Source organism: Cebus imitator, unplaced genomic scaffold, assembly GCF_001604975.1.
Source record: "Cebus imitator isolate Cc_AM_T3 unplaced genomic scaffold, Cebus_imitator-1.0 Scaffold112, whole genome shotgun sequence".
In the NCBI taxonomy this organism is placed as follows: domain Eukaryota; kingdom Metazoa; phylum Chordata; class Mammalia; order Primates; family Cebidae; genus Cebus; species Cebus imitator.
Genome location: NW_016107427.1, coordinates 1,883,377 through 1,895,671, shown reverse-complemented (window position 1 = coordinate 1,895,671; position 12,295 = coordinate 1,883,377). Strand labels below are relative to the sequence as shown.

The 12,295-nt window shown below is 57.6% G+C and overlaps 1 protein-coding gene across 6 annotated transcripts in view; it reads left to right on the top strand.

Moving 5' to 3' along the window:
- FAM207A (family with sequence similarity 207 member A) overlaps positions 1 to 12,295 on the top strand; it is a 45,188-nt gene that overhangs the window by 3,448 nt on the left and 29,445 nt on the right. For 2 of the 6 annotated variants that reach the window (XM_037742019.1, XM_017538629.2), the window contains exon 2: positions 1,991 to 2,099. The exons of 1 other annotated variant lie outside the window; for it this stretch is intronic. In XM_037742019.1, coding sequence (XP_037597947.1) covers positions 1,991 to 2,099 — 109 coding nt within the window. Of the gene's footprint in view, positions 1 to 1,990; positions 2,100 to 5,507; positions 5,527 to 10,775; positions 10,795 to 11,371; positions 11,391 to 12,295 lie in introns of those variants that run through there. 3 more of the 6 variants (XM_037742020.1, XM_017538631.2, XM_017538630.2) reach the window with 3 other exon arrangements.

Genomic DNA, 12,295 nt, shown 5'->3' with positions numbered 1-12,295 from the left:
CCACCATGCCCAGCTAATTTTTTGTATTTTTAGTAGAGACGGGGTTTCACCATATTGACCAGGATGGTCTCGATCTCTTGGCCTCGTGATCCACCCGCCTCGGCCTCCCAAAGTGCTGGGATTACAGGCTTGAGCCACCGCGCCCAGCCTTCGATCTCTTGACCTCATGATCTGCCCACCTCAGCCTCCCAAAGTGCTGGGATTACAGGCGTGAGCCACCGTGCCCAGCCTGAAAATGTTGAAGACATAATTCAGGAATCATAGAAATGAACAAAAAGCCTTTAAAAAGACTAGGCAAATTTGAAGAAAAAAGCAAGAGATAGAACTTTTATATCTGGAAAATATAGTTATTGAACTTGAATATGGAATAGACAGAATTTCCAGCATCTAATCAGATAATGGCATTGTAATCCTTGAAAGACATTCAAATGGTGTAACACCAGCATTTTTTATATTAAGCTCCAAAAACAGGCATGAATGAGGTGTAAAGTGCCGCTGTGGAGAACGTCCCAGGTACGGTGGGAAAAGCAGTCGTATGCTGTACGCCACCATACATTCATGATCTGGAAGGCTGCACGCTCCACCCCATGTCCCCACCTGATCCCTGTTTGCCTGTGAGACCTCAGCCTACCTGCACTGCCTTAGCCACCTGCCCGCCCAGGTGAAGAAGGCTTCTGTGGTCTCCAGCACTGTTTCCCCGCAAGTCTGATATTTTCCCACGTACTGACTTTCTGTCCTTGCCACATAGGGACAAGAGCAAGGGCTTCTCCGTCAGGTGCTGTGGGTGAGGGTGCCTGGGGAGCTGCAGTCCAGCCCAGCCCCTCTTGGCACCCTGGCTGCCTTCTGTCTCTTCCTCTAATGTGAGGGAGGCCATATTTTACCTTCACTTTCAGGGTTTTTAGGTTGAGCCTGAGATTCAGACTCATGTAAGACAGATTAGCAGGAGACAAGCTTACAGATTTGCGGAAGTTTTATGTGACATGGGAGCCTGCTAAGGAAATGCAGCCTCAAGGAAGTGGGAGGACCTTTGTGCTTCTGTGAGAGGGTGAGAGGCTGACAGAGGCAGTTGTAGAAAACTAAACCACTTGAGAGGCTGCAGGAGGGGAGTGGGCGTGTGACCAGGTGTGTCTGTACAGAGTTCTCCTGGCTCCTCTGATCTGTCCCTGATGATAAGATTGTTACTTTCCTTCTGGTGTAGGAGGGCATCTTCCTTGTGGGGATTTTTATCTCCTTTCAGGAAAAAGGGAGGGGCTGAAGAGCCCTCTTGGCACCTGCTATATTTTAAGTGCCTTTAGCTCAAAATAATTCTTTGCCAAAGTGACATGTTTTGGGGTGGCGTACTCCGACACCCTTGAGAATCCTGTGTTGTGGTTGGTGCTGCCTTCCCTGCCAACATCAGTGAGGCTTCCACCTGAGTGGGCCGGGCGGCACGGAGCAGGGACTGGGCTTCTGTCTGCTCACAGTGTGGTTGGCAGCTGACTTGGAGGATCTGAAATCTTCACATAGGGATGAGTGTGGCTCAGAAGCAGACTCGAAAAGAGGCCGCTGAGATGAGCGGTTCCAGTGGGATGTAGTCAGTCGGCGCTGAAGGCGCTGGCAGCCTGCGAGCTGCACGTCCTTTATCTGCTCAGCTCGGGTTTCTCCTGCGACACAGGAGAATGTTGGAGAAAGAATAAGACAAAATGGTTGGGAAGGAAATTTGGTTTTTGAGATACTGATCCAGACTCCTGAAGAACCAGGAGTGAAGCCCATCTGGTGATTTAAGGCAGGGAGCAGGTGGGCCTGGGCTTTGCAGGTCTGCCCTGGAGCTCTGGGACTGGAGGCTCGTGCTCTGGGAGGTGAGGGTTATTTCCCTGAGGTCCTCATGGGCAGAGAAGCTGGGGAATCTGGGTTCTTGTCTCCCATCTTCTCCTCACCTTTAATTTCCCTCTGAAACCACAGAGCAAGTCTCACACCTCTTCTTTCCTTCCTTTATTGTTGGGGACGTTAGGACTGGGCGTTCGTCGACACCAATATCTTTGCCAGGACCAAGATAGACCCCAGCGCCTTGGTGCAGAGGTTGGAGCTGGATGTGAGGAGCGTCACTTCCGTCAGGAGAGGTGAGGCAGGCTGGAGTGTGTGGGTCGCCGTGCTCATGCCCAGCAGATCTGGGATCACTCACTCACACGCTGAGGTCTTTGCAACTTTCCAGCTAACCTGTGCCTGACTGTCCTTGAGCAAGGGTTCCCCTGGCTGTTTCTCAGGGTGATCCCCCAGAGTAGATTGCAGCTGTGGTTTTGCCCCTGGGCTGTATCTTGTCTCCCCAGCTACACAGGAACTGCCCTGGGTCCTGGCAGCAGCATGGGCTAAACTGTGCCTGGAGATTGAAGCCACAGGAGCTTGGGCTGCTTTGGTGACCAACAGGGTTTGAACTGTTTTCTCTGTGTGTGCTGATTTTCTCATGATCTGTCTGTCTGTTTGGGCAGTTTCGATCACTTTTCTTGAACAAGTGCTTTATGTGTTGCAAAGGTAAGCTCTTTATCACTTTGTACAGGTAACTCTTCAGGGTTTAGATCCAGAAGCCCAGGCAGGGTCCTGTCAGTTTCATCAGAGCTTGCACAGCCTCCCTTCCTGGTCTCTTGCTTGTGCCCCTTGCAGCCCTGAAGCACACACGGCAGCCTGGCCGGGGAGAGTCTGGGAACTCACACTTGCTCCAGTGTCCAGAGCGCAGCGGGGAACACAGTCCCCTGCTTGTCCTACGGAGTCAGGTGTTTCAGAGAGTTCCAGGCCACCGTGGTCAGCGCCAGCAGTGTTGGCTGCCCTGGCTGGAGGGTGGTGGCCAGTCACTCTGCAGGGAAAGATCCAGGAAAGAGCTTCCTTCACTCACCTACAGGAGTTGGGGGACACAAGGAATACTTTTTATGTCTTCATAGCCTCAGGGAGCCACGGGCTGGGGAGGGAGAGGGCCTGGTGTGTGGGTGCAGAGCTTGAGGCACCGCATGACAGTGAAGATGGGCCATCTGTTAAGAGCCTGGGCTCCGGGGCTCTGCTCCTCACCCCGGTAGCCCCTGGCTGGACATTTGATCGCTCTGGGCCAGGGTTTTGCATCTGTCAAAGAAGGTAATAGTATTCACCTGCTAAGTTCTGGTAGTTTCAAGGTTGAGGTGAGTTAGTTGATGTGAAACGTTTGAAACAGTGCAGTGAAGGCTGTGGAGGTGACTGCTCTGCATCTGTTAACGAGGCCAGCCTGGCGGCAAGGCGGGCGACGGTGGGCTTCGCACCTGCCCAGAGGTGTGTCAGCCCTGATTCCTTGGGCACAAGTCGTGTGATCAGGGGCACTCTCTGACCCTTAGTTTCGTTGTCCACATAGTGGCGACAGACACAGCTCATAGATGCTGAGGGCTTTGCTGTGCATCTGGAAGGATCCAGGCACGTTTAACCAGTGCTGGTTTCCTGCACCTTCTGTCCAAGGAGGACCTGGTGATGCGACCAGGCCAGTTAACTTAAAGAGGAGCTGTGCCTTCCAGCCAGGAAGGGTTGACATGAGTGGTCTGCCTGAGCTATGCGCTCCCTGGCTGCCGACAGGGCCTCTGAGGCTGCCCCCAAGGGGAGGGGAGTCATGGGTCTCACTGACCTGGCTCTGCCCTGAGCCTCTCCAAGCTCTTTCACACAGCGGCCTCTTTCCCCTGCCTTTTCTTAGCCCTCTCCCTTCAAACCCCTGTGGCTCATCTGGTGCCTAAAGTCACCTGCTACACGGACCCTCACGTCCCCGCTTCCCCGCCTAATTTAGGTCACCCTTACGACCCCTCTTGCCTACCAGGAAACTCCTCTTTAGCAAGATCTGGCCTCTTGGGCGGAGGTCGCGCCGAGCAGCCCTGTGGCCTCTCCTTTGAGCCACCCCGGGCCTCTGTTTTTTGTAAGCTCAAACCTCATTAACTTAGAGTCACTGGTGGGAGAGGGTGGAAGCCTGAACATTACAGTATTGAAGATTGATTTCACATTTCAGAACCACGTTATGAAAGTAGAGCATAGAAATGTTTTATTGAAATAATTGAATAATAAGTTGAAAAAATTTTGTGAATCCATTGGATAATGAATTTTTTTTTCTTAATTCACATAGTTATTTGTGCATAAAAACCTTAAAAGCGCACACTAACCGGACGTTAGCGTGGCCGTTCTGGGCTCCTCAGCCCTGAGCTCGCGTACACTGGACGTTAGCGTGGCCGTTCTGGGCTCCCCAGCCCTGAGCTTGGGTACACTGGACGTTAGTGTGGCCGTTCTGACACTCCCTGCTCGTGTTTGCCGTGTTTCCCATAGCCTACTATGAGGGGCACAAGGATGGAAATGATTTGAGCGCGGAGCAGGGTCAGGGTTTTGGGTGCGGGGGAGGAGCCTTGGCCTGGGATTACACTTAGTGGCTCTGGCCAGGAGCCAGTGGCCTCATGCACTGCCTGTGACTGTGATTTCTGCCCTGGTGCCCCTGAGGGATTCAGGAGAAGGTCCTCCAAAATGGTCCCTTGGAGGTTGTCCCTGAGGCGCTTTCTAGGTGGCTGTCCTGTGGAGGGGGGTGTTCTGAGCTTGTCACCCAGGCCCCCATCACAGCCCTCCTGGAGCAAGGTCTCCAGCGGCTGTCTCTGGCTGTGGCTCTCAGCCCAGGGTTCCCGTGCACATTCCTTCCACCGCCTGCTGTGGCTTCTCTGCACTGAAGAGCCCCAGGCTGGATGAAGGGGACCGTCGGACCTCACAGTGGGCTCAAGCAGAGGAACAAGCCTCCACTTCCCCTGCCCTGGGATGTGAAGCGCCAGCTTGGCAGGGTGGCAGGGGTTCTTGGCTCCATGGCTGGGGCCTGCAGACCCTCAGAGGAGCAGCTCCACAGGTGGAGGGGCTTGCCCTGGTCTGGGGGCCCCAACCCCTCTTCTTGGGGCCACCAAGGTATCCAGGTGCCTCAGTGGGTCCTGTGCATCTTGGCCCCTCCTCACCTTATGCCTCTCTCTCCAGGAACAGGTTTGTTATTTTTTTTGGTGTGGTCACCGCAGCTCCTGATTGGCTGGTGCTCTAGGTCCCCACCCCCACTCCTCCAGCTTGTGCTGGGGCCTAGGCCCAGGGCAGGCCCATGTCATACAGATACTGCATCCTGTGACTTGACCGCCACCTCTCAGTGACCCGCGTGGCTGTGGAGGTGAGGTGGCGGCCCGTGGGTGCCTGTCTGCGTAGATTAGTGCGACACCACCTTCCCACATGCCTCATCCTTGCCCTGGGCTGAGTCAGAAATAGCACTGCATGCTGTGTCTCTGGCCAAGGAGCCGAGTGGCTCAGGGGAGGGTCCAGGCTGCGACTCATCACCCGGTGGACACCCACATGCCCATCTGCACCCTTCCTCTCCCTCTCTGGCCGTGGGAAGTGGTGGAGCTTGTTTTTCCCTGTGACTAACAAGTTGATGGCATCTTTCCTATGTTTCTTTCAAGCCCTTGGGATCCCAGCTGGCCCAGAAGCCACATCTGCCCCCAGTTCTGTTCCTGTGCCCTGGGGCCTGCCTTGCCATGACAGGTGGGCCCTGCATCCTGGGAGGGACCCGCCGAGCTCTGCAGCCTGCTGGCTGTGGCTTCGTCTCCTGCCTTGGGAAGAGGCCATGGGTGCAGGGCTGAGGCTGGCTCAGTCCCCTACCCAGCCCAGCTCTCTGAGACACCTCTGTACCCCACGGGAGGAGGAGGGCATGGGTGCAGGGCTGAGGCTGGCCTAAAGTCACCTCCTTGCCCCAGCTTCCTGAGACCCCCCTGCACCCCACGGGAAAAGGAGGGCATGGGTCAGGGCTGAGGCTGGCTCAGAGTTCCCTCCCCGCCCCAGCTCTCTGAGACCCCTGCACCTCCCCAGCAGAGCTCAGCTTTGCTGTGGGCCAGGCTGTGCATGCAGAGGCGTTGTGGCCACCCATGGACCCCATGTCAGGGGCTAGAGCTCCTCTGTGCCTGCTCTGGGGGTGGCAAGGGCCCTGTGGCAAAGCCGGGGTGAGCACCCATCTCCCCCTACTCAGTGCCACCTGCTGTGCAGCCAGCTGTAGCTGGCATAGTGAGCCTGTATAACGCCAGTGCCTGGCAGCCGGCCGGGTGCCCATTGGTGGCTGCATCCTTCAGCTTTGGGCATGGTGCTAATCCTTGGCATCACATGGTCCCGGGGTGCTGGTCGTGGAGCACATTTAGAATTGGATTTCTAGTTCTGTGTTCCTTCATACCGGAAAATGGCAGAAAATGAGCCCACCTGTTTTCAGACAGGCACTTGGGACTCAAGCCCAGACACACAGGCAGAGTGGGACGAGGCCTGGTGTGGACTCAGAGCCATGTGGGGCTGGGGGCCCCTGGAGCAGAGGGCGGAGGGAGGCTGGTCACCATTGCCGGAGAGGGAGCTCATAGCACCGTGGCCGGCTTGGGGGTCATGAGAGGTGCCGGTGGTGTTACAAGATTTTGGAGTGTTGCTTTTCTGGCCAGATATCTGTAGCCGGTGGCACCTTTGCTCGGGCCGCTGGGCTCATTTTGCCCACTTGGCCTGGCAGGCTGCGCTCAGCTCATGCCACTGGCCTTGATCCCATGCCTCCAAGGGAGACTGGAGTCAGGTGAAGGGTGTGTAAGAGCAAGCATGGGGTCTGGACCTTGCAGGCCAGCGCCAAGCCATCCTCAGCTCCGCCTTGGCTTCCTCCGAGAGCTTGTTGGTGCCCAAGGTCTAGAGGGGGCCAAGGCGGCAGGGCCTGAGTGATTGGAGAGGGTGTTGGAAGGGGGGGAGCCCAGTCTGCAAGGGTGAGGTGGGGGAGAGTACAGAGAGGCCGGGGTCTCCAGCCCTGCCTTGGGCTGCCTGCTCCTACTCCTGCTGGTTCTGTGGAGCATGCAGCCCTGGTGCTCAGGGGCTGCCCGGGCTCCCCTCACATGGCTTGTGGTCCTGCCCACGGGGTTGCTTCTGGGAGTGGATCATGGGCTGTGGGCCCTGGGCCCGGCTGTCACCAATGTGGGGTGGACCCTAGGGACTCTAGGGATGCTGCCCTGTGGCCCTGCACCATAGCCTTCCCAACAGGCCCAGGAACCCAGCACCCTCAGCAGGGTGAGTGCAGCAACCACACTGCTGTCCTGGTCCCCAAAGCGAGGTCCCAGCCCCGCCTACTCCCCAGAACCTTCCCTGTAGCAGCAGCAGGCCAGAGCTTGCTGCATGGCAGCGTCTGAAGCCGCAGAGGCCTGCTATTGGATGCCGGGCACAGGGCACCCACTGCTGCCATGGCTCCTCCCACAGCTGCTCCTACCGCCGCCTACGCCTCCCGCTGTAGATGGCCTGCTGCTGCTGGCAGTGAACATGTCTGCAGGCATGTCAGACTGGGTGACGAGGCCACCAGGCTGTGGTGCAGGGACACCCAGAGCTCTTGCACCCAGCCCTTGGGCAGGACTGGCTCTCCTGATCAACCCAGAGCGCTGCCCAGGTGATTGTACCTGCTTAGACCTCACTTCGCCCCCTGGCACCTGCGGTGGAGGGCACCACCTTGGGCTTTCTAGCCATCCCTCTGCACTGGTGATCTGCCCAGCAGAGGGCAGCAGAGCCGTGTCCTTTTCAGGTCAGCACAGGTGTGGCACAGTCCAGTTAGAGGTGCAGAGTCTCTCTCCTGCTTTGCAGAACAGGGACTTGGGAAGTCTCAGCTCCTCATCACGCAGTAGAGTCCCTTGGACTCTGGGCTTACAGGGTGGTCTTCGAGTCCCTTAGACTCTGGGGTCGCAAGGTGGTCTTCAAGTCCCTTAGACTCTGGGGTCGCAGGGTTGTCTTCTGGGATTTCATTTAAGATAACTGGGAAATAGCAGGAAATAGGCTTTGCCCACCCAGCCTGTGCCTCTGGGCTTGAGTCCCAGCTGGCTGTCTCTGAGAACAGAATGGGTTCATTTTCTGCTATAATCGAGTATCTCTCTTTCTACAATTGTGAAGTCAGGGATATGACAGGAACTGTGCAGACCATACATGTTACTTATCTCTACTCCCAAATTAAAATAAGAGCAGGCGGATGGGGAGGTTGTGTGGAGACTGCTCCGTGGCAGTGAGGCTTGGGGTCAGATGGCCTCGGCTGGGTGCACCTCCGTGTGTGTCCCCTGCCTCGGCTGCACGGTGCGGTGGCTGGAGCGGGGCACCTTACCTGTGCTCCTGCATGCCGACTGCTGTGTTGGGAGCCCAGTGACTTGTTGCTTAAGCCAGGCATCCCTGTGAGCCATGTGTCATCGAGACACTAGACCAGGAGTTGGAGGCGTGGCCCTGTTGGTGGCGTTTCTCAGGCCCACAGTCACGTTGTCACATCGTGCCATGCTGAGGTGTTTGCCTTGGACCAGACATGCTGCTGTTTCTGCCTGTCTTAGAGGGAGTCAGGAGCCAGCCAGGGCATCTGGGGTTCTGTCCTCCTTCACCTCCTTGCTGGCGTCCTCGGGGTTTCCGAGATCAGCTCCTTCATCTGCGAAAGGGAGGATGTCGGGGGGCTGCTGTAGAACTGCTGTGAGTTTATCCTTGTGGAACTTTGAGCACTGAGACTGTCCCAGGCAGGTGTTCATGGCACCTGTGCCTGAGGATCATGGTGACCCCACCTGGTCCCCATCCTGGAGCACGTGGAGGTGACTGGACACGTGTCGTGGGCATGGCGCAGAAGGCTAAACCTTCATCGGATTAATGGTTGGATTTATAGGCCTTAAAAGTGGTTTAAACACGCAGCAGCAGCAGAACACACAGGAGAAGATTCCCCTGGGCCCGGCCAGTCTCTCCTGTGCCTATGTCCCATGGCCTGGGTCCTGTTCACTCAGCTTGAGATGAGACCACAGCTGGTGCCATCCGGGTTGCAGAGGAGGTTCCCATCTGCTGGTGATGCTGAAGCCCACAGCCATCCACCTCGAGGCGTCGTGCAGGGAGAGTAGTCATGTGTGGCTGTGGGGGAAGCAGAGGGACAGGCTGTGGATGTGGTGCCTCACCCATCCTGTTCAAGTCCCAGCTCTACCATCTAGATCCAGGGGCTGAGTCCTCAATGCACAGGGTGAATGGCATTGTCTTTGCCCACTCTGCCCCTCCCCCCTCTGTCCCCTCCCCCACTCTGCTCCCTCCCCCACTCTGCCCCCTCGCCCACTCTGCCCCCTCCCCCACTCTGCCCTCCTCCTGCACTCTGCCCCCTCCCCAACTCGGCCGCCTTCCCCACTCTGTCCCCCTCATCTACTCTGCCCCCTACCCCACTCTATCCCTCTACCCCATTCTGCCCTCCTCCCCCACTGTGCCACTTCCCTACTCTGCCCCCTCCCCAACTCTGCCCCACTCACCATTGTGCCTGTGGCTGAGACGTGAAAGTTAGGGATCCACCTTTACCTAAAATTACTTTTGAAGAAAACAACATTTCCTAATTGAAAAAGCAGTGTGTCTGCACACATCGCAGAAGAGACAAATAAGCAACGTTGGGAGAGAAAGGCCGGGCCCTGCCCCCAGAGCCGCCCAAGCACGCCATGTGGCACCCTCTTGCCCTCACGTGTTCTCACCCAGGCCTGCTGCAGGTGCGATCACTTACCGGGCAGGCGTCGGGAAAAGGCCTTGCATTAGCTAGCAGGGTCTTCAGGGGCTCTTGCTGCTCTTGGTCCAGGTGGGCTTTGGTGGCCGTGTGTGGTTGCTGTGGGCAGTGCAGGTCTGGATCTCACCGACTAGCCACAGTCCCTGAGCCACCATCTTGGGCTTGCGCCACTCGCACCCCTGCTCGCCCAGGAAGCTCGGCCACTGCCATTTTCCATTTCCCAGACAGTGATCAGCAGCTTCCCTGGCCACACAGGGAGTGACTCCTCGTCATCAGAGCTGTCTCCTGTCAGGGGTGATGTTTAAGTAGTTTCTGGAACTTTCACACCAGAGCCTGTGGCCTGATCACCTTGGGCCTGGCCTGGAGGTTCCCAGGGGCTGCCCTCCTTCTCCCCTGCAGGTCTGAACCCAGCTGCTTCAGGACCATCCTCTCATGGGGGGTGCTGTGGCCAGCAGAGGTCTTCTGGCCGGCTGGACAGTGGGATCATGTGGCCCTGTGGGGCCCTCCCTTGTTTGGGGGGCTGCTGCGTGGGTGTCCGTGTCATGTGCTCCGGGTGCCCTCTTGCCTGGGAGACAGCAGGGCGGTGTCTGAGCATGTGGGTTGCTATTTCTAAACCTGGCGCTGGTGGCTGGAGCTATTTAAGGTTCTTGGCGTGTTCTGTTGGTGGGGCCTGGCTGTGGCGTCCTGCTGAGGCTGTCTGCACGCCCATTGAGAGCTAGGGTGGGAGGGTGGTGGAGCGGTTTCAAATGGAAACTTAGGGGTGAGCAGGGAACTGCTGGGACCCCGGGTGCTGCTGTATTCAGGGCGTGGCAGTCATTCTGACTTGCAGGCCTTAGCCTAGCCTAGGAGGTCCCAGGGCCCTGCCTCTGGCAGCCTTTTCCAGGGCATCCCACCTGGTGTGTTTTCCAAACCCTGCCTGGCAAGGCCCAAGCCGAGCCTGTGCAGTGGGCTCTCCTGGTTCACCCTCGGACACCGCTCCTAATGGGAGGTGCAGCAAGTGCCCTCCCTGCGACAGGCCTGTCCTTTCCCCCTGAGGGCGCGTGGCCAGCCTGTCACATTGAGAGACCCTATGCAGCTGTGGGTAGGGCCTGTGGGCAGGACCCGTGGGCAGCTGAGTCCTGGGCACTGTGGTTTTCTGATGTGCGGGTCCAAGTTGTAGGCTGGTCGTGGAGGCTGTCCTGTGAGATTCCCTAGATGGGGCCCCCGAAGCAGCGAACCCACCAGGAGTTGCGCCAGCAGTGTCTCCCAGCGCAGGACGCCTGTAGGTGAGCCGCACAGCCGCTCCCGGGCACCATCCCTGGCAGTCCACACCTCGGGAGTCTGTCCTGTGTAGACTTGGGACTGAAGCAGTTCTCTGGGGATCACTCCTTTCCAAGTGGGACAGGTTGGTTTGGGTAGATCCCTAAGACACAGGCTGGGTGAGGCTACAGAAGGCCAAGAGTGCCTCTGGCCCGCAGTCTGGGTTCCTCTGCTCAGTAGCGTGACCTTGGTGCTCTGTGCCTCATTGTCCCTGGGTAGCAAGTGCCAACCCCAAGCGCTCTTGGCTACGACTGCTCTTCCCTGTGGTGCTGCCGGTACCTCCTCACTGCAAACCTTGGCTGCACCCCAAGGCCTTGCTGAAACCCTCAGTCCCAATAGCTGTCGCTCCTTTGGCATTTCCTGCATACCCAACCATGCTGTGTATGGGGACAGTGGGGATCTGTTTCTTGCTTCTCCATTCTTAGGCCTGTTAGATGTTTCTCTCACCTTGTGACCCTGGCTGGGAGCTCACAGGACAGCAAGAAGCCATGCTGCTCTTAGAGCACCTGCAGCATCTGCCGTCAGCCCTGCTCTGGTATGGGCTCTGGAGGTTCCCTGTGGGGTGAGCTGACATTGGGGTGGGCGTGGAGAGACTCCTGTGGGGTTTGGAGCCCACATTTCTGATCTGTATCAGCTCCATGATACTTGCTTGCAAGGCCACATCCCGTGGGACTCCGCCTCTTCGGGTCAGTGGGTTGCTGAGAGGAGCAGAGGGGCCCGAGCGTTCTGTGCTGACTCCGATGCTCTTAGGGCTGCCTTCTCTCGGGGGCAATGTTGAGCCCCTGCCTGGGGCGGATGGTGTTGCCTGGAGGGTGGGGTCTGTCCGACGTGGCACTTTGAGAACTCTGGCCATCGGCAGGTTTGTCTGTGGTTTTGAATGTCCACCCTCAGGTCGTGGGAGAAGGGAGATGAGGTGAGCTATTTGCCATTCCTCAGAACAGCAGAGGTGGGCACAGGGACCAGCAGTGGAAATGTCCCCCCATCCCTGTGATCTGTGGTGCTCCTTGTTCTCTGGAAGGGCCCTGTCCCTCCTGAGATTGGGCTGAAGGCCATGGAGATGGGCTGGTCAGCAGTGGCAGGAGGGGAGGGCCGGAGAAGGGCAGGTGGGAGTTACTCCTGTCTGGGTGGAGGGCTGGGGGCTGCCAGGACAGTCAGTGGGCTGGGCACCCTCTGCTGTCCAGAGGGTGTGCGGCAGAGAGGCCTTCGCCTGGGCCTGGGCGTGTGGGGTCCAACCCTTTGCTGCTGTCCTCCCTGGCCGCTGCTCATCCCCTCCTGGGCCATGGGGTGGGAAGGGAAGGGGTGGACATCTGCAGGAAGACAGCTCCACTGCCATAGCCTCAGCCAGACCAGTGTCTTTGTATTCGAAGTCAGTTGTAAGAGTTTGAAGTCTGTCCTTTTTTGTTTGTTTTGAAACAGGGTCTCATTCTGTTTCCCAGGCTGGAGTGCAGTGGCATGATCTCAGCTCAC